The sequence below is a fragment of the Populus euphratica genome, unplaced genomic scaffold (genome assembly GCF_000495115.2).
Source record: "Populus euphratica unplaced genomic scaffold, PopEup_1.0 scaffold431.1, whole genome shotgun sequence".
Taxonomy (NCBI): Eukaryota; Viridiplantae; Streptophyta; class Magnoliopsida; order Malpighiales; family Salicaceae; genus Populus; species Populus euphratica.
Window position 1 is genome coordinate 93,376 of NW_011500119.1, and position 22,396 is coordinate 115,771.

The 22,396-nt window shown below is 31.1% G+C and overlaps 3 protein-coding genes across 3 annotated transcripts; 2 read left to right on the forward strand and 1 right to left on the reverse strand.

Annotated features, from left to right (window-relative positions):
• Window positions 1–576: 576 nt before the first annotated feature.
• On the forward strand, window positions 577–6,976 carry LOC105110045 (cysteine-rich receptor-like protein kinase 10). The gene is made up of 7 exons (XM_011004947.1): window positions 577–694; window positions 1,288–1,356; window positions 4,042–4,430; window positions 4,506–4,648; window positions 6,112–6,246; window positions 6,415–6,556; window positions 6,644–6,976. The coding sequence occupies exons 1-7, from the start codon at window positions 577–579 to the stop codon at window positions 6,974–6,976; spliced, it is 1,329 nt and encodes a 442-aa protein (XP_011003249.1).
• Window positions 6,977–11,141: 4,165 nt separating this feature from the next.
• On the forward strand, window positions 11,142–12,445 carry LOC105110022 (Receptor-like protein kinase-related family protein). Its single transcript, XM_011004918.1, has one exon. It carries the CDS (start codon window positions 11,588–11,590, stop codon window positions 12,314–12,316), a length of 729 nt encoding a protein of 242 aa, XP_011003220.1. The 5' UTR covers window positions 11,142–11,587; the 3' UTR covers window positions 12,317–12,445.
• A 6,602-nt stretch (window positions 12,446–19,047) lies between these two features.
• Window positions 19,048–19,986, reverse strand: LOC105110023 (cysteine-rich repeat secretory protein 38-like). The gene has a single exon (XM_011004919.1). It carries the CDS (start codon window positions 19,929–19,931, stop codon window positions 19,194–19,196), a length of 738 nt encoding a protein of 245 aa, XP_011003221.1. The 5' UTR covers window positions 19,932–19,986; the 3' UTR covers window positions 19,048–19,193.
• Window positions 19,987–22,396: the final 2,410 nt, after the last annotated feature.

Below are 22,396 nucleotides of genomic sequence, written 5' to 3' on the forward strand. Positions count from 1 at the left end.
TAACAAATAAATTTAAAAAAAATTAAAAATTAATTTTTAAAAAATCTCTTTTCATCAGACAAATAATATTATAGCCTAGTTTGAAAATGTCAATGTTAATATAACTCTTTAAGTAAATTAATTAGCAAGGAGATCATTAGTTGAAGCTTGCGCTGTCTTCAAATTACTATCAGGTATATTACAAGGCTTTCGAGTGACAGTGTAGGTTGTCGGGTATATGCTCTCAGCTGCAATATTAGCTATGAGATATATTCATTATTTTCGTTGTTATCACTGCCACCACCTCCTCCTCCTCCTCCTCTGGTCAAAACCACCTCAACACCACTGAAACAAAAGATTCAACCAGTAATGATGGTAATATTTTGGCCCTGATCCTATATGAAATTTTGCAGCAACTTGCTTTACTAATCATATTTGATGTGGTTATGTCACAGCAATTTATTAAGGTTTATGTTGTGGCTGTGCACAAAAGTTTGTTAAGGAAATAGGAACGGATGATGTGCACAAAATGAAATTTTGAAGTGCATCCACATAGGGTTGTTATGTGTTCTAGAAACTGCCGCTGACTGACCTTCAATGTCACTGATTGTCATGATGCTCAATGGTTCCACTATAACCTCTCCAGCGCCATCGCAGCCTGGTTTTTATGTGTCAATGGAAAATTCTGGACCAGTTTCAGGGACAGAAGATTCTGGTTCAACTCAGTAGCCATTTTCATCACAACAATCTATAAATGGGGTTTCGATCACTGAATTAGATCCTCGCTAGTGGTGTGAAATTGCTATGTGGAGAAATTGCCAGTTCAGCAATTGGGTTCCCACGAATGGAATAGAGGTTATGTTTCTGTTAGTTAACAGAAGAAAATAGTGAATTCATGCTCCTACGAGGTGATATTTATATGGTAAATAGTTTTGATTGGTTTCACTGTCTTAAGCAAGTTGTAGACAGCATTTCTGGTGTCCTACAGATGAATTGTATTTGCTATAATAAAAGTGATTTCCATAACCTTGTCTTACTAACAGTGCTTGATTAACATGCATAAAATGTTATCAGAACCAAGGACAAATTTTGCAGAATTTTCCAGTTTCAGAACCCGGAGAAATATATGAAATAAGCAAGAAAATGCTGCATATATATAACAAGTCGAATGACCTGTCTTCAGATTTTCATAAGCAGGGTTACTTAGTGAAAAGTAATCTGTAGACATTAAATCTTTCTAGTCTTTTGATTTTGAGATTCCATGTATGTTTTCCTCTTCTTACAATTGTATTCGTTTTGAAAATTCAGTCTCTGGAATAGCCCAGACAGATGGACTTGGCCAAATTGAAACTGCTACACCTGAAACATTTTACCGAGGTAGATTTCGAAGTGATGGCCAGATAAATTCTTTTCCCACGAACTCCTCACTTAGCCAACCATATGATGGGTTGCGTTTCCAAAAAGTCCCTGACGAGAATTGTCCACCTGCTTCACATTTAGATGCTCCTTGTAATCAACATATTATCACCAGTTCTAAGTGGTAGAAAGGTCAATCCTCAACTCATCATGATTTAGATCAAATGGAATGTATGACAATCTTCCTGTCCATGTTTATATTCTGATATAAATGAAAACAAACTGAGCCCCGCTTCTGCGATGCTGATTTCAGACATTAGAGTACGAAAACATGAACTTGGTGTAGTTTCATTTTTGAAATAATTTTTGGAATTTCTTTCATTATTCATCGTTGAGGTTTCAAAATGGCTCTTTGTTATGTCATTAATGAATGTATCTGATAATTCTGATGATTTATTGATTCTTTGCATGTCTTTTTTGAGTTGGTGAATCCTTGTATGCTGACAACTTCCTCTCTTCTCATTGCCCTCTTCTGATGATTTAAGTTGGTTGGAATGCTTGATTCAGAGGGACATTTACTGCCAGCCAAAGTTTCCAGCCCCTGATTTTGATACAAGGATATGCCATAACATGAACAAGAGAGTGACATGACTACAGAGGAGAGTCAAAGTTTTGATAGTAATTTACATGGTGCCAAAGTGTTCTTTCTGTTAATATGTTACTTCCAGAAACTTGGTGAGTTTTAAATCGAATTTCGTACACAGTATGTCCCATTTTTTAGTACGTTATCGAGATTTGCTTCTCTTGTCTTAGCTTCCTGATGTTCCATCTTTGGTTAAAGCCCATGTTTTCATTCTTGGAGTACGCTGTTCAGGTCTTTTTTTTTTATATATACAGTTGGTTCAGCTATCGATAGGCTATGACTTTGTTTTTAATAATCAGCTATTGGAAAACCTAAATCCAGAACATCGAGCTGGTATTCAGTGAGCCAATATGGACTCGGAGGTCAGTGTTTTCGATGGATTTCCGGAATATCTATATATAGTTTTCGTCCGTCTCGTCCGTTAAATGGTACAGTTAACCATGAAGATCGTGGTCGAATAAGGCCTATAAGCATCTTTGAATTCCGTTCCGTCACCCTCTGCTTCTTACTCGATGATGCTTCTTTTAATCGGTACTTAACTCGGTTATTTCAGAACGAACCTTGCCTCAGTTTAAGTCTCTTTCCTCATCCCCGGTATCTTCATCTCTGGCCTGCTCCATATCTGATCAAAATCTGTATCTGCTGTTTGCTAGCAGCAGACTCTCCTCCTCCCCCTCAACAAAGGGAATACCATCTGAGTCTATTTGTGTGGAGGTCAGCTTCACTAGCTTTACCCTAGGTGAACCTTGTAAGCTGACATCCTCTTTATTCTATTGACTTCTTCCACAAAATTCACTGTTTGGGACGCCCAGACATATGGACATGGCTCAAAACACTGCTATTGTACGACAAAAAGGATATTTGAGTTTAAATGTTAAGAGGATAGTTATAAGATACCACCCGAGGATTGACCTGTGCTGAGGCTTGAGTCACTAGTCCGGAGAGGTCAACGTAAACTTTGGCTTTTGTTTCTTAAAAACTCAAAATAACTTTGTTTTGGTGAAAAGAAGAAAGGGTTTCCAGTTTCCGCTTACCTTAACCTCGCCTTGACCAGGCATCGAGTTTGCGGGTTCCTAGTATGATGCCAGGCAGAGCCGGATCTTATAATTATGGTCAGAAGCTGGTGAATATTTGAAATCTGTATATGTTTGGCTTGCTTGATTTCCTGGAAGCAATTGAAATTTAGTCTGGTTTTATATGATATTAATTACATGTTCATATCCTAGGAGTTACCACTGAATTAGATATGAGTCTCATGGAAAGTCGATGATCCTCACCCCTGAAACATTCTACTGAGTTTGTTGATTTCGATTGCCGTTTTAAATTGGCTGGGATAACGGTAGTCTCATGTTATCTTTATCAAAGTCATTAGTCTGACTATCGAACTGCTTTCAAATATTTTGTAGGTTCACAAACAAAAATTACTGGCAATATGCATAAGCTGAGAGAGAAGTATGAATATTTCCAATTATTCTGAGAGCAGGCCATTGGAAAGGGTTGTTTTTAGATTTAAAATTGGCCAAGTCCTTGGATTTTATGTTTGTATCTATTCCCACCTTCAAAGAAACAAATACAGATACAGAAACAGATACACAGAGATAGGTTTGACGAAGTCGGGAAGAAAGATATTTACTCTCTTAGACTTCTCTTTTGACTGATGCAATAATACAAGTGAAGTCCTTTCTTTCATAAGCTTGGACTTTCTTGAACAAAATCCAGGCCTCTCACCCTACATTAACCTCGTAATTTTCTTATTGAAACCCTTCAGAAATTTCATATATGTGTCTGGTTTAAGTTCAATATTTTCATGTCAAACTATATGCATTTCTCGTTCATTCTTCCTCTGCAGCCTTCACAGAACTGACAATTATGCAATCGATGATGTTAGATGCTGGTTTCTTACTCTTGGTTTCATGTGTTCTTCATTTTTACTACCTTTCTAAAGGCCAAGAAGTTACATACTGTGATAATTCCATGAATTACACTTCTGGGTGTGCCTATCAGCAGAACCTAAATCTTACCCTCACTTCATTAGCTGCAAACTGCAAATGCTTCTCTAACAGGTTACTATATCTCTACTGTGGGCCTGGGCCAGAACCTCAATCTGGTTTATGGCCTCAAAAACTGTCCAGGTTTTACCCCCAAGGAAGTTTGCCATAACTGTGCAAATTCTGTAGCTACAAAAATCATCCAACGGTGTCCTCACCAGAAGGTTGCTTTTGTATTTAACGAGAGTAGTTTGCTACAGTACTCGGACTTGCCATTTTTCTCAACTGCTGACGTTGCTATAAAGCTTGTTTTTCTTAGCCTTCAGAATGCTGAAGACCCGGTTCTTTTCAGGAGTCAATTAGGAAGTTTGCTTGGGAACATCTCATCCAACGCTGCCGCTGATACTTCAAGATTAGCAGATGGAAGGACTAGTTACACAAGTTCTATTGATATATATGCTATGGTTCAGTGCACCAGAAACTTAACAGGAGATGAATGTTTACGCTGTCTTTGAAGTATTATCGGTTATATTGCGCAGCTTTCGAGTAAAAGTGTAGCTTCTTGGGTATATGCTCTCAGCTGCAGTATTGGCTACAAGATATATTCATTCTTTTCATTGTCAATGCTGTCACCTCCTCCTCCTCCTCCATCAGTTCAATTCAACTCAATTCAACTGCAACTGTAACAAAAAATTCAACCAGTAATCAAGGACAAGGACAGAGTCATGAATTTTTCTTTTCTTGAAGTATTAAATAAATATATAAATTTTTTTAATATTAATTATTAACTTATGTATAAGAATTTTTGAAGTTAACATTAAGATTTTAATTCAAATATACTATCCAAAATATTAAAAATAAATTTAAAAATATATAAAATTGAAGTAAAACTAAAAATAAACTCACCATTAAAGTTACATCCTTTGATATTTTGTAGAATATAATTCATCAATAATCGAATCTGAATTGATATTGTAATAATCCTTCAACTGAAATAAAATAATAATCTCATGTCAACTTGACTACAAAATAATTAATTTTTTTTTTCTCTCAATTCCTCCTTCCTTCACTTGATTCTTTTTTAAATTAGTGTTTTATAAGCTGAATTTTATAAGTTTACAAGGTTATTCTCTTATTTTTTTTAATTTTTTTTTGTTTTTCCCTTACTTTTTTCTCTCTCTCGCCTTTTCTTTTCTTTCTTTTTCTATTTTTCTTCTGCCTAGTCAGCAACATATAAAAAAAAGAAAGAGCTAATTTGTTTTATTTTTTTAATGACAAATAATTATTTTACTCTTAATGAGTTATTTTGCTTTTATTTGACAGTTTTTTTTTTAGCACTACCAAGCTCTTTTCATCCTAAAATTTTAACCATATTTTATTTAATATATTTTAAGATCTTTTGTAAAATTTTAGTTTAGTTTGATGGTCAGATTAAAAATTATATTTAATATTATAAAACTGGTTAAATTATGATTTTTCATCAAATTTATGAATTTTTTCAAAAATTCTAAAATTTTAACCCAAACTATAGTATTATATTACAAGAATTCATGTAAACTTTCAAAAAAAATTGATAACTCAATTGAGAATTATAAAAAAAATATATATAAAATTAGTTAAAAAATATTGATAAAATCTTAATGCAAATTAGAGCCCACCCAAGCCATGCCTCCGCCCTTGCTAGTGATGATGGTAATATTTTGGCCTTGATCCTATATGAATTTCTGCATTGATGAATTTGTAAAAACTTCATATTAGATACCATCACTAGTTGATGGGCTAATAAGATGGTTAGATTTGGTCAGTAGTTGATGAGCTGACAGGGTGAATAAACTTGATTGTTCCACACCCTCTTGAGAAAAACAAGACTCCTGTCGGAATAGGAGACTCTTCAATATTTAAATTTGTAAATGTTTTATAAGAAATGATGTATAAGAAATAAAAGGAGAATGAATAGTGTAAGGAGCATGTGTGATTGTATAGAACTGTGTTGTTTTGTGTGATTTTTTTGAATGGACTTGTATGTTTATTTGATGACCCGATATGTTTAAATATCTCCGGTATATGAGTTTATTTTACGGAGAGTGGTGTAATGATCTCGAGGAGAATGAAGTAATAATAAGGAATAGTTGTTTTTTCTTGTAGGTTTGTTGGTTGTTGTGCCTTTGCTATGCCATTAGATGTCTCCATGCAACCTGAAATCTCTGATTTTGGGCTGGCCAGGCTTTTCTCGGGAAGTCAAACTCAAGGCAATACCAAGCGAATTGCTGGGCTTAGTAAGTGTTGAGCTTTTGAGTTCTGTTACATTTGATACAGTTTCTATATATAAAATGTGGCTTAACAGTTATATACATCGGCACATAATGGAAGGCTTATATTCAGTTTCTTGCTTTATTGACATGAAAGTGGTTGGCTTATATTCTGTTTCTTGCTTTATTGACATGAAAGTGGTTACATGGCACTGCAGTACGCTAAAAAGGGGCACTTTTCAACTAAATCCGATGTTTACAGCTTTGGTATTCTGGTTTTGGAGATTGTCACGGGTCAAAAGATGTCTAGTTTCCGTAATTCAATAAATCTTCAAAGCTGTGTAAGCATGCTGGTAAATTGTTTTGTCGTGTAAGAAAAATGTAGCTGCCATTATTGGGCAAAACTTGAGTGTTTTAATTTGTTCCAGGCATGGCGACACTGGACTAACGGAACAGCTTTAGAGTTGGTGGATCCTACATTAGGTGGGCAAAGGCCAGAAAATGAAAATTTGAAGTGCATCCACATAGGGTTGTTGTGTGTTCAAGAAGCTGTTGCTGACAGACCTACAATGTCACAGATTGTCATGATGCTCAATGGTAACACCATGACCTCTCCCACGCCATCACGACCAGGTTTTTACATGCCAAGGGAAAATTCTGAATCAGCTTCAGGAACAGACGATTCTGGTTCAACTCAGTTGCCAGTGTCATCACAACAATCTATAAATTGGGTTTCGATCACTGAATTATATCGTCGGTAGTGATGTGAAATTTTTATATGGAGACATTGCTAGTTCAGGAAATGGGTTCGCATGACTGGCGCAGAAGTTACGTTTGTTCTTAGTTAACAGCTGAAAATAGAGAATCCATGATCTTGTGAGGTGAAATTTATATGGTAAATAGTTTTGTTTGGTTTCACAGATGACTGAAAGTTTAAGCAAGTTGTAGAGAATTTTCAAGTTTCAGAACCGGGAGAAACATGTAAAATAAGCAAGAAAATGCTGCAGATACAACAAGTCTGTAGACATTAAATCTTCAGATTTTCATAAGCTGGGATACTTGGTGAAAAGTCTGCAGACATTAAATCTTTCAAGTCTGTTGATTTTGAGATTCCCTGTATGTTTTCCTCTTTTTTCAATCGCCTTCGTTTTGAGAAATCACCCTCTGGTATAGCCCAGACAGATGGACTTGGCCACACTGAAACTGCCGCACCTGAAACATTTTACCGAGATGGATTTCGATGTTGTGAGCTGATAAGTTCTTTTGTCACAAATAACTCCACACTTAGCCACCTATATGATGGGCTGTGTTTCCAAAAAGTCCCTGACAAGAACAGTCCACCTGCTTCACATTTAGATGTTCAGCATATTATCACCAGTTGTAAGTGTGAGAGCGGCCAATCCTCAACTGATCATGATCTAGATCAAAAACTAGTACACTCGGATTCAATAAGCATATATATAAACATCTATGAACATATATATTAACAACTAAGTGAGATTAGTCAATCAATCAAATTCACGAGGCAAGTGATGTGTCTTATTAAAGTTAGTAAATTCTTGATTTTAAAGATTATTTTTTATTTAATTATATTATAATAAAGTGAATGAGAGTTTTTTGCATTAAATATTTTAAAAAATAAAAAACATTAAAGGCGTGTTAAGCTAAGGTAACAAAAATAAATTATAGAAAATAAAAGATGAAATTGTATTTTTTAATTTTAAGTGAAATAAAAAAATTATTAATAACAAAGAATAAAAAAAAAATTCTAAAATGAAGAACAAAAAATACATTTAAAAAAATAATAATCCAAATAATATGGATTAATCTATTAAATTCTTGGTGCGCATTTTCAACTCAACTAGGTTTTAAAAAATTATTGTCATGAATCTATATTTAGGTATAACCTAAATATATACAAAGGAAAAGACAAAAAAAATAAAGACAAGACATGACCTATAAGTATAAATCTTTAAAAGAAAAAGTGTAAGTCCTAGAAACATAAGTCTTTAAAAGAAAGAATCTAGACATGTGGGCCTTCCAACCTAAATTTACGTGTTGAAACCTATTTTTATTTTAAAAGGTTATTTGTTTTAAAAAAAAAAAAAGAAAAAGTTTTGCCTTCTAACTCATATCCCAGCCACTACTATATATGATTATGATTGGAAACCAGGATAGTTATTTAAAAAAAATTATTTTTAATTTATTTTAACTCAAAAAAATCTCCCTGTAAACACTTGTAGAACATTTAGATATCAATTTATAAACTTAATAAACCATCCTTTATTTTAAAGGCTTAGTGTCTTTATAATAATGGAACATATGGCAAGCTTCCTGTCTACGTTCACATTTCACAGTCTACAGAGGCAGGCCAATATTGTTTGCCATTTAAAGATGAATGTAGATTTGAGGAAACACCTAACAAAGAAACTAAAGTTTCTTCCTGATATAAAAGAAAAAAGAAAAACAGAGCCCCACTCCGATGATGCTGATTTCAGACATCAAATTAAGCACCCAAAGATGAACTTGATGGGATTTCATTTTTAAAAATATTTTTTGGAATTTCTATGTCATTTTTCCTTGTTGGGTTTCAAAGTGGCTCTTTACTAGGTTAATAATGAATGTATCTGATAATTCCGATGATTTATTGCCTCCTTGTATGTCTTCCTTGAGTCGGTGAATCCTTGTATGCTGACAGCTTCCTCTCTTTTCAAAGACTATATTAATTTTAATGAGAACACCAAGTCATTGGTCTGTCTGACTATCAAACTGCAATCAATTATTTTGTAGAAATTCTGGGAATATGCATGCATAAACTGTTAGAGAAGCATGCATATTTCTTATTATTCTGTGAGCAGGTCGGGTAAAGAATTCTTGCTCTTATGCTGTGAGATTTATATGGCAAACAATCTGTGCCTGTACCTTGTTTACTTGTCAATCAAAATTATAAAAAAAAAAACTAGGGTACACACAATTTCGTTGTTTTTCTAGAAGATGGTATCATATCAAGGAAGCACGTAGATATTAATTACAGGCCTCAGCAAGTCTTTATTGCTATTCAGTACCACTCAAAAAAATGAAAGAAAGAAAGAAAAGAAATTATTGAAAATCAAGGTCTAACACTAAACATAATCTAGTTTGGGCCGGGCATGCACTTGAAAATGTCAATGTTACCAGAACTCTAAGTAAATTAATTAGCAAGGAGATCATTAGGTGAAGTATGAGATTAGGGATGCTCAATTATATGGGTTTGTTTTTAAAAAAAATTTACTTAAAAAATATTAAATTAATATTTTTTTGTTTACTTAAAAAATTAAATTAATATTTTTTTATGTATTAAATTGTTTTAATTAGTAAATATTATAAAAAAAATTATAATTTTGAATTGTTTTGATATACTAATGTTAGAATTGTTTTGATATAGGAATGTTAAAAATAAATTTTAAAAAAATAAAAAATATATTATTTTAATGTATTTTCAAATAAAAAATATTTTAAAAAATAATTTTTACCATAATCTTAAACACTACTAAATACACTAACTGAAGCTAAAATACAATTCTGAATTTTACTCTATTTTTCCTATGTGAGCTTGGAAAATTGCCCTTCGTAAGAGGTATTTGCGAGTGAGCTTCTCATAACAAGCCTCGTTATGTGCTTTCATTTGAAAATTAAGCTAAAAGCCATGAGTTAGTATTTCTGATATTAATACATTCATAGAAAGAAGCACTTGCTAGTAGGTGCTTAAATCATTTAGGATCGTGGTCAAACACCTTGAATGGCCTTCATTTTTTTATTAAAAATAAAATAAAAACAGGTATATGAGGTGTTGTTGGACCGCAACTTATATGGACTAAGACTATTTTTTTAATTAGAGGTTGAATTACATGTCGACCACCATATATGAACTTGTGCATCTATGATTTTTTTTTTCTCGTGACCTTGTTTTAAATTATAAATCAAAATAATAATTGAGAGAGTAAACTAACTTATCAGTAAATAAGCCTACATTTTTTATTTGTTTAAAATAATTATATATCTTCAAATATTTTCTTCCCGAATTGCTCTCAAGACATGGTTGGTTTGGGTGGTAGGAATAAGATTATTTGAACTTGAGATGACTGAATTAGAGTTTTATTATTGGGTTCTTAGAGAGGAAATATTTTTTTCTAATTAATTTTATGAATAAAAATTGATGTAATGTATATCAAAAATAAAAACGAGAATTTTCAAGCTTTAAAATAATAGCCCAAGCTTTAGAGTAATAGCTCTAACACTGTTGAAAAATTATAAAAAAGTCTTTAATGTTATATAAAAGTCTGAATAATAGTATGAATCTAAGGAAAATACTCTATAACTATTTATATAGAATTCCTAAATCTGATCTAATCAAAAAATCTAAATTTACGCAGGAAAAACTAATTAAAATCTAAAATTAATAAAAAAATAATTAAAATAGATAAAATAACAACTTTTGAAATTAATTTTGAAAGATTCAAAGGTAAGATGATTTGCAAAGTCGTTTTTTAAAAGAAAACTGCATGTAAATTCTCTGGAAAAAAAATAAATTCAATCCAATAATAATAGAATGTAATGTTATTGTTGTTTTCATCAGGCTTTATAATCTGAACTCTAACTCGTCCGGGTTTTTTCGTGAACTTTATTTCATTTGTGAACCTATCTATTTTGTCCATAAATGTGTCAGCAGCAGAACGTTGGACGTCGGAAAAATTTTAAATTTTAACCCTAAAATAAATATGGCAGAGTTCCCTTTGAGATATAAAATACTTGACAGTAAGGATATTGCTCAATCAATCTCTGCATATATTTTTATAATAAGTAGTTAATTTCTGTTACCTCTCCACTCTTCTCTCACAGTTTAATTTCTGTTACCTCTCCACTCTTCTCTCAGAGTTGATCATCATCAAATTATGAATCTCTTCCTACTTTTTTATTTTCATTTTTTTATATTTTACAAGCAGTCGGATCATTACTTGAACTGTTCGCATCAGATCATCTCAGTGTTTAGATCACGAGAATCCATCTAGTTTCCTTGAAAAGTTGCACCATTTTATAACTGGGCTTGAACCGAATACCTTCCTTATATCCTATTCTAGCTCTCAACCACTTGTGTTAGCAAGCTTTATCAAATGAAACTAATCTAGCTTTTACATTCATCAACTGTTCAAATCAACCTAACCTCAAAGTTGAGATTTCTTGCCTTCAGCATAGCAAATTCAAATAGAAAGTTCTATCCCTAATAAAACAAATGAAAGGGTCAACCCCTTAACCTCATCCAAGTCAATGCTGTTTTTGCTTTATATATCCCAGTATTATCCCAAGTTTAAGCCCATCAATCAGTTCTAGCAACCATGTCTTTCTCCAACTTCGCCTCCTTTCTATGTCTATTAGCCTTTTCTCTCCTTGTCCACACTGGTTTTGGAGCTGACCCACTTTTCCATTTCTGTTCAACTCCTGAGAACTTCACTGCCAATGGCCCTTATGAATCCAACCTAAACAAGCTTACTAGTTACCTCTACTATCAAACCCCTAGTACAGGATTTGGTCTGGGTTCAATAGGCCAGAAACCGGACCGAGCATATGGGCTTGCTCTTTGTAGAGGTGACGCCTCAACCTCAGATTGCAAGACCTGTGTTGTTGAGGCAGGCGGTGAGATCCGAAAGCGCTGTCCATACAATAAAGCGGCCATCATTTGGTATGATAACTGTCTTTTGAAGTACTCAAACAATGGATTCTTTGGCCAAATTGATAATGGAAACAAGTTCTATATGTGGAACGTGAAAGTTGTAAGTGAGCCAGTTACCTTCAACGGAAAGACCAAAGAGCTTCTGACTCAGCTTGCCAATAAAGTTCAAGCAACCCCCAAGTTGTACGAAACAGGAGAGATGGAGCTAGGAGAATCAACCAAGCTATATGGATTGGTCCAGTGCACTCGGGATCTTTCTAGTGCTGTCTGTAAGAAATGCCTCGATGGTATAATCGGTGAACTTCCAAGCTGCTGTGACGGGAAAGAAGGTGGCAGAGTTGTCAGTGGGAGTTGCAATTTCAGATATGAAATATACCCTTTTGTCAATGCTTAACTACTTGGAGAATGTTGATGGACACTATGTTAAGGAATGAAACCCTTATTTTATGTGTTCGCACTTCATGTTTTAGTCACTTTCATGTATTAATATTGAATAAAAAGTTTTCTTTGTGGTTACTTTTAATATCCCATGAGTTCCTCCCATTAGTTAATGTTACGATTGACACATGAGGAATCCATTCTTTTGACTCGCATGATCACAGGATATACAGCTACGAGAAGGTATCAACTGATGTTTATCGAATTGAAGTGTAATTGGGCTGATTTTTTGAAGGAGTTTCTAATGATATAGAGATTGGTTTTTTTTCAATTTAAAAAGAAGAGATTGTAATGAGTTGAAGTTCAAGAATACTTTTATAAAATAAGAGCAACGGCATCTCGTTTTCAAACTTCAACTCTATCCATTTATCATTAATTAGTCATATATATCTATATATATAAAAAAAAAAAATCCATGTGCTTTTTACAATTCCAGGACGACGCAATGTATAATGAAAAAAAAAAGTTTTTTTGAAATTTAAAATTACAGCTAAACTGCATAGAGAACTTTGATTTATCTTAATTACTATAAGAAATAATATACAAAATTATTTAAATAGCAAGTTAAACCTACCTGACGAGGATCTAATTAATAAAAACTCAAATAAAATAAAATTTTCAAAACCTAACTATGAAAGAATCTAAAAGAAATAAAGAAATTTCTTAAACAACAACTTTTTAATTATTTCAACCTAAATTGGACATACAATATCAATACAAAAAACTCATTTGACTTGTCTAAATTTTTTTATTAAACAATAAATTATAAATTTAAATCTAAATCAGCACATCAGTCTTATTACAGAATAATATAAATTATATTTTAGAACTTCACTTAATAATATAAATTTTTTAATTGAATTAGTTCTTTAACATGGTATTAAGACCTTAATAATCAAATAATCATGAATTTAAATTTTATTATTTTTATTTATTTGATAAAAATTAAATATAAAGTAGTATGAACTTCTATAAATTTCATACTAAAAAAACTTTTACTTGAAGAGATATATTACAGAATAATATAAATTATATATTGAAATTTCACTTCACAACTTAATTTTTTTTATTAAATTGATTCTTTGACAAAACTCAACTAATACTATCAAAATTTCAACCTAATTTGTTTTGATAAAAAAAACTCATGTGGCTTGTTTGGATTTTTTTATTAAATTTATAGATTTCAATGTTGTTTGTTTATAAATATATGTAATAGATATTTCACATCTCAATATTTATACAACAAGGAATGATTTAGATAACAGTACGTCCAAATTCTCGAAAATAATGTTGTTAATTACATAAATGTTCACAACAAATGCTAAAATTATGTAAATGATTGATGCAGCAAAGTCCATTAATGTCATTTATTGTTGTAGTGAGTGAGCCCTTCGTAATTAGCGTTCCAGTATATCGGTCTCCTTCATAAAAGTCCCACCGAATCCAAAAGTAATGAAGAAATTTCTTAAACAACAACTTTTGAATTATTTTAACCTAAATTGGACATACGATATCAACAAAAAAAGAAATCATTTGACTTGTCTGATTTTTTTCTTAAACAATAACTTATAAATCTAAATCTAAATTAGTACATGATCTTAATTTTTTTATAGGATAATATAAATTATATTTTAAAATTTCACTAAATAATTTAAATTTTTTAATTAAATTAGTTATTTGACATGATATCAAAGTTTTAATAACAAAATAGTCACGAATTTGAATTTTATTATTCATATTTATTTAATAAAAACTAAATATAAGATAATGTGGATTTATATAAATTTTATACTCAATAAATTTTTACTTAAAGAGGTATGCTAAAATATAATATAAATTATATATTGAAACTTTATTTCTTTAATTAAATTGGTTCTTTTGACAAATCTCAACTAATTAACGCTATTAAAATCTCAACCTAATTTATTTTTATATATATAAAAAAGATTTATATGACTTGTTTAAATTTTTTTTATTAAATTTATAGATTTTAATGTTGTTTATTTATAAATATGTCTAATACATATTACACATCTCAATATTTATACAACAAGGAATGATTTAGATAATAATCCGTCCACATTCTCGAAAATAATGTTGTTAATTACATAAATGTTCACAACAAATGCTAAAATTATGTAAATCATTGATGCAGCAAAGTCGAATAATGTCATTTACTGTAGTAGTGAGTGAGCCCTTCGCAATTAGCGTTCCAATATATCGGTCTCCTTCATAAAAGTCCCACCCCGCCGCATGTTTGCAGGTGACTTTCGAAAGCATTCCCACCACAGCACTAATTATCAAAGGTAGAAAATTCTCAACAATCTTAGGAGATTGACCTCTCCGAAACTCCAAACACCGCCCTCACATTTACACCATTTACCAAGCCCTATCTTTGGCCGAACAAATTAATTGGGTTTGCATATATTTCTTTTTAAATTAAACTCTTGCAAGAGATGCAAGTTATGAAGAGGCAGGCAGACCATAGATAGGGGGGAGATGGATGCAAACCATCTGATCTCTTTCCCTTGAAAAAAAGTAAATTATGGCCTTGAGCCGAAATCTCATACTTATCATGAGATCATAGTTATGGAAGCAGACCTGGAATGACAAGTTTGATTCCGTAAATAGTAATTCAAACTCTGATCATCCATGCTTGGATTTTACTTTAAACTAATTTAAATATCAATAAACTTGAGTAATCTAACATATTAATATATAAATCAAAATATTAAATAATCTGATTAAACCTTATCGCATCAAAGCAAAAAAAAATCATTAAAATAATATTCTTTTAAATAAAAACAATCCAATAATACAAGTTGTTTTCCAAGATTGACCCCAAATTAGGTATACCAGCTATACTTGAGAATATTCTGAATGCCAAATTTGACACTGCGCATCCCTTGAAAAGATCACAAAGTGATTAGATGCATGATTGTCAACCTTCATCTAGAGGACTGACTTAAAGACTTGGGTAGTGGCAATCAACTGGTCCCTTCTGCAGCTCCTTGTATTGTAAAATCTAGCTGAAACCCACTTACCACACGATAATGGGGGCATTGCCAACCTATCATGGCTTGGTCAATAACTAAGCTGGCCGCACTTTCTGACATAGCAGGTCCCATCTTGTTGCTCTTGCTTGCATGAATTATCACTAATCATGTGGATCATTGCTTAATTGTTGGTACTTAATTATTTTAAAATCACCCACTCTCTCATATAAGCACCATCTCAAGTGCTCAACCTTCCTACTTGGATCGATTGGATAGACACCTGCGCAATCAAATGTTTTGACTGTATAATTAGTTTTGAGTTTGTTTTATAACAATTACATAGTTAAGTTTTTTTATTGGAATTATTAGGAATTTATATTATCATTAATTTTAAAACTTATAAAATTAATCAAGATATATATATAACTGATTAAAATATTTATATTAATAAAAAATATTATAAAAATAACTTAATTAACAATAACTTGATTAATACTGTTAATTAGGCCTAAAGATTAAGAAATAATACTGCATTTATTAATCCTTCACTTTGAATTTAAGGACTTTGATTTCACGTAGATATGTGCATCTATGTATTTCTTTGACAATTTAACTTGAATCAATGACGTTGTTTTCATCAAAATTAACGTTGTTTATTGTACAATGTTATTTGGATTGATAATTTGATTAAGAAATAAGAACGGTACAAGGATGACATGAAGAATAATCACAGTATTAAGTGTTAGATGCGAACTTTACTCCTTTATCGAGAATTGGCAAAATGCTCATAGTAAGGTAATAAAACACTGTTATGCACTGTATCAACCATGAAGTAATAAGCGTTGAAGTGCCAGGAGTAGCTCCTAGTCTAGTGCTTTTCATTCTAGCTTTGAGAGTTTATGGTAGTGTTTCAACATGCAGTCGGAAATTGTTTTTAAAAAAAATTAATTTTTTTATTTAAAATTAATATATTTTTAATATTTTTAAATTATTTTGATATGATGTTATCAACTATAAATTTTAAAAAATAAAAAATATTACTTTAAAAACAACTACTACCATACTTATAAACACTTTATAAATTAAACATACAATTGATGAAATAAAAATTGGGCAACCTGTGATTCAGGAAAAAATCAACTAATTTTTTTATTTTTTAAAATAAAATATTTTATTTTTTTAAAAAAAAATATTCAAGGTAATGTCATTAATAAAATAAAAACAGTTAATACTTATTACCTCGCTGGCATGTGGGTTGACAGTTCAAGATGTAACTTGAGCCTCGGAGTATTTCGTGGATTTAATTGGGTTAAGAGAGAATTGCAGATTAAGGCCCAGTGGGCTTCTGTATAAATAGTATAGTTGATGGATGAAATAATGACCCTATAGAGGCCTGCCTCGGATAATAACCTTTTTGTGTTTCACTTTTGCTAGAGTAAATTATAATTTAATATCCAGGTTCTTAGGATTTTGTGAGTTGCCCCTGGAAAATTAGGAAAACATAAAATAAAATAATGCAATATTCTATCAATGATAAAAATAAAATAAAAAATTATTTCAACCATTATTATTTGATGATGAAAACATGTCCTGGAGTGTAAAATTTAAAAAATAAATTTATTTAATATTTTTAATTTTTTTTATATGCTAATATTAAAAATAATTTTTTAAAAAAATATATTATTTTAATATATTTTTAAATTAAAAAATATTTCAAAAAATAGCTATTATTATATTTCTAACTAAACCCTCTTTTAATAAAATAAAATTCTTTTAGAATTTGCAATTTGATGCGAGTAATTTTTCTGAGACAAGTAATTAACGATCCAGATTCTTATCACTTCTAAGAGGATTATTTGACCTTGTAAGAAGTTTTTTCTTTTTTTTCAAATGAAGTAAAAGAAAGATTATATTATAAATTTTAAAAAATAAAAAATATTATTTTAAAAACAACTACTACCATATTTATAAATTAAGTTAGGTTTCTTTTAAAATTAAACATACAATTGACGAAATAAAAATCGGGCAACCTATGATTCAGGAAAAACTCAATTAATTTTTTTATTTTTTTGAATAACATCTTTTAATTTTTTTAAAAAAAATATTCAAGGTAATGTCATTAAAAAAATAAAAACAGTTAAATACTTATTACCTCGCTGGCATGTGGGTTGACATTTCAAGATGTAACTCGAGCCTCGGAGTATTTCGTGGATTTAATTGGGTTAAGAGAGAAGTGCTCTCTTCTCTTATGCAGATTAAGGCCCAGTGGGCTTCTGTATAAATAGTATAGTTGATGGATGAAATAATGACCCTATAGAGGCCTGCCTCGGATAATAACCTTTTTGTGTTTCACTTTTGCTAGAGTAAATTATAATTTAATATCCAGGTTCTTAGGATTTTGTGAGTTGCCCTGGAAAATTAGAAAAAATAAATAAAATTATGCAATATTCTATCAATGATAAATAAAAAAAAAATTATTTCAACAATTATTATTTCAATAATGAAAACCCGTTATAGAGGGTAAAATTTAGAAAATAAATTTATTTAATATTTTTAGATTGTTTTGATATGTTAATATTAAAAATAATTTTTTAAAAAATATTATTTTAATATATTTTTAAATTAAAAAATTATTTTAAAAAATAGCTATTATTATATTTCTAACTAAACCCTCTTTTAATAAAATAAAATTCTTTTAGAATTTGCAATTTGATGCGAGTAATTTTTCCGAAATTAACGATCCAGATTCTTATCACTTCTAAGAGGATTTGACCTTTTAAGAATTTTTTTTTTTTTCAAATGAAGTAAAAGAAAGATTTCCAAGGTAAAAAAAAAAAACATTATAGCTTTAGATAAATAGAAATTGGCAAAAAAAATCGTAACAATTTTTTTTATTTTTCATTCTTTTGATTTTTTAAATAAATTTTTGAGTTTCTAATAATTTTTAACTAAACTAATAAGAAGCTGAAATCTGAGCTCCTTTTCTCTTTAAAAATCAAGATTAACAAAATATTGGGTTGATTATCAATAGAATTACCTCTAACACTTTCTAATAGAGAAAATTATAGGAACTTAATTACTCAAATTAAAACTATAAGAATGTGTTTATCAAAAATCAATACACAAAGATATCTAATGTCATTAAATTCATGGGATTATAACCAAATCTCGTTTTTAAGTATATTTTCAGTCAAATTACGTTGTTTAAATTTGATTGTAACACGAATAACTATGAGAAAGCATTGACTATTGGATGCAGCATAGCTCAAAATAATCTGTCTCCTGAAAATTAGTTAATAAACTTGGGGAATTATTTTTTATTTTTTATTTTAAATTAATATTTTTAAATTGTTTTGATGAACTAATATTAAAATACTTTTAAAAAAATAAAAAATATTTTAATATATTTTTAAATAAAATACACTTTAAAAAATAACTATTATAATACTTTCAGACATTTTTAAACATATCCGTAAAGAAATCCATGTGCATTTCCATTTCAAATTTGTCTGCTTGCAAATTAAATTAAAATACAGTGAATATTATATAATACATCGAGACGCTCACACACAGTTTACTTCTAAACTTGAAGTTGACCGTTGATATATGTATAATAATAATGTTAAATAATACCTGTGATCTAAAAAATAATGTTCTAACCCGTGAGGATATCTCAGAGACATGAAGAGAATTAATCAAACAATACAGGAGGACTTTATTAAGACTTAAAATCAAACAAACACTTGAATTATTCAAGATTAAATTTCATGTGTTCTTAGCTAGCTAGAACACTTATTTCTAGTGTTGATCATTAAACCCTTAGAACAGCACAAGAGCTTAAGCTTTAACAAATGGATAAATCTCATACCTAACCGTACAACTCCCACCAGTAACCCTACCCCCTTCTTTTCCACCAGAAAAACCTTGAAGCTCACTTATAGCACTATTTAGACACTTCTTACAATCAACACTAGAGAGATCCCTTGTGCATTGAGCCATTCCGTAAAGTTTCTTCGATCCCCCGAGGCCCAACTCTCCAGCGGCATACATTTTCCTTGCGATATAAGCCTTGTTTGCCAGTTGGCTCAACAAGTCCTTTGTCTTCTGATTAAATACCACTGGATTGCTCACATTTCGCACGTTATACAAGTAGATCTTGTTTCGGCTATCAATCTGGCCGAAGAAGTCCTTGTTTGAATACTTCAGTAGACAGTTATCGTAAGCTATGAATCCACTTTTACCGTATGGGCAGCGCTTGCGGATCTCCCTGGTTGCATCAGCAACACAGGCACTGCAGTCTGAGGATGAGACATCTCCTCTGCAAAGAACGAGCCCATATGGTCGGTCTAGGTTTCTCTGACCTAAAGAACCAAGGGCAAAGCCTTCCTTAGCTGGTGCAAGTTGGTAGAAAGAACTCATTAGAACGTCCAAGCTTTTTTTATAAGAGCCATAGTTAGCAGTTGATTTCTCGTTGCCTGAACAGCTACTATATAGAGGGTCAACTCCAAGAACATTTTGGAGAAGTAGAGAGAGAGTTAGAAGGTAGAGAGAGGAGGTGAATCTGGAGGAAGACATTGTTTGAACTACTCAATCTAGATATCAGAGAGCTGGAATAGTAAGTTGATGAGGTTGGGAGGATATGATAGCATGTATTTATAGTGGTAATCTCCATGTTAATTAAAGGCTGGGAGGATGCATGAACTTGTCCAAGTTTGAATTTGCCAGCTGCTCAAGTTGACAAGAATTGTTCAAGGATATTATGGGAGGATTGCGGAACTTGTATAGTTAATCAAGAAAGAAACAATCTTAGGAAGGTAAATCAAGAAAATGTCAATGAACCAAAAGGATTGTTTTTATTTTATTTTGATTTTTTGTATGCAACACGCAAAGGTGAGTAAATTAAGCACAAACAGGTGCTCCTAATCAATATATATATGCACACACTGCCTTTATGTTTATCGCTTCGATATTAGCATAATTGTTTCTTGAATATTAAACAGATTTTCAGCCCTGCAAGCTTCCAAGAAACAATAAATTAATTTCTTTTAGAGCGTGCAATTGGATAAAAACAAGTAATTTGACCAAGACAATTGTAATTAAAAATCAAGATTTCTATCACCTCCTAGAGCTGGAGTTGGCCTTGGAAAATGTTGCTGGATATTCATTTAATCAGCAAGCAAGACAATGCAAAGAGTTTCCCATAGAAACTATAAGAATGTGTTTATCAAAATCAATACCACGAAGATATCTTCTTCTGTATAATAATAAGAAAACAGTCAAGAATGTGTTTATCAAAATCAATACCACAAAGATATCTTCTTCTTCTGTATAATAATAAGAAAACAGTCGTTTAGAAGATCCCCTAAAAAATTGAATGATTATTCACAGGAAAATAAAATGATTGCGTTACAAATGAGATAAGGGGTACAAAAAAAAAAAAAATAACAGGAAAGAGCAACGAATAAATGATGTGTATTTATTCAAATTCAAATACCTAAAATTAAATTAACTACATTTTAGCCAAAACGATAATCTATACATGTTCGAGGGGAGCTAGAATTTATAATTTCAATATAGATGCATCTGGTTAAAAACATATTATTTTTTATAAGTTAAACACTCAATATTGTACCAAAAAAAGAGATCTCAAGCCCGACTTTAAAATCTATATTTCACTAGAGAATACCATTAACAAATCAATAAATTCAGAGTCTATGTGATGAACCCACTACCCCCATCATTGTAAGAATGTTATCCATAATTACCAATATATTAGAATAATATAATAACAAGTAACTTTAATTTTAGTGTATTTAAAAATATAATAACAGTTGTTTTTAAAGTATTTTTTGTTTAAAAAATTATTTTTGATATCTGTAAATCAAAACAATCAAGAAATATCAAGAAGAAATAAATTTAAAAAAAAAAAATAAAAATAAACAGGGTGGAAGTCTTCCGCTCACAGAATGCACATATAAATGAATTGCTCTTGATCCTGTAATAACACGACCAGGAAGATATCTAATGTTATTAAATTCATGGGGATGTAACCAAATCTCGTTTTAAGTGTCTTTTCAGTCAAATTACGTAGTTTAGATTTGATTGCAACGCGAAGAACCCCAAGAAAGCATTGTTTATTTTGAATAGAATATCCAAAAAAAAAAAAAACTGTGCTATCCTCCCATGGATAAGTATTTAACAAATGTGGCAGAAACAGTCATGTTAAGGAAATCCATGTGCATGATATCTATGATCACGTCAACTAGTTCTTCATATATATATATATAAACAACTTCAATTTATTCCTAAAGATTTGCCTCCTCTTAGAATTTCGTTTGGGATGATTTTTTAATTTAAATCGTTGCCCAAAATTATATATATATATATATAACAACTTACAATTTATTCCTAAGATTTGCCTCCTCTTAGAATTTCGTTTGGGATGATTTTTTAATTTAAATCGTTGCCCAAAATTATTTTTCTCAAATAATTTATGACAGTATAAACTGAAACAATTTCAAGTTAGAAGCATGTTTAGTGAAAATAACTCATATCATTTTCTTAAAAAAATAATTCATAACATAAATTTCAAGCCAATGAAGAACGACTGGTCCAATTCCATGGACAATTCAATAAGCGGGGCGATGTCATGGAAGAAAACACAAATAGTTGCCATCACTGCCTTAGTTGACCAGCAAGCTGATCATGTCTAGTTGTCTTCACGGCATAATAAGCAGGCTAATACCATAGACAATCCAGCCTTCCCCATCCCGTAACTCATGGAAGCTTTAAAATATTCCCAGAGCACTACCACTACTCATGTATTTCCTTGTCTTGTAGGATCATGCTTGGATTAGGTGCACCTCAAAGGAAAGCCATCCCTTCTTTCACATGGACGCCACTAACCACTCCATGGATTATTTGACTTCTTGGCCTCACTTGGAATCTGTCTCCTGCTACTTCCATCTATGTCTGCATATGTGAACGAGCGCAATTTGACAAGCATGGTCATTTCGTAAGAATTACATTAGCCAACTTCC

What these genes read in the sequence shown, in the direction of transcription:
- LOC105110045 (XM_011004947.1), top strand. Translation starts at nt 577, where the DNA reads ATGTCACTGATTGTCATGATGCTCAATGGTTCCACTATAACCTCTCCA. An exon ending in AACTCAATTCAACTGCAACT is followed by an intron (nt 4,649 to 6,111) that starts GTAACAAAAAAT and finishes TTTTTCTTGTAG; the next exon opens with GTTTGTTGGTTGTTGTGCCT. An exon ending in CAATAAATCTTCAAAGCTGT is followed by an intron (nt 6,557 to 6,643) that starts GTAAGCATGCTG and finishes AATTTGTTCCAG; the next exon opens with GCATGGCGACACTGGACTAA.
- LOC105110022 (XM_011004918.1), top strand. Translation starts at nt 11,588, where the DNA reads ATGTCTTTCTCCAACTTCGCCTCCTTTCTATGTCTATTAGCCTTTTCT.
- LOC105110023 (XM_011004919.1), bottom strand. Translation starts at nt 19,931, where the DNA reads ATGTCTTCCTCCAGATTCACCTCCTCTCTCTACCTTCTAACTCTCTCT.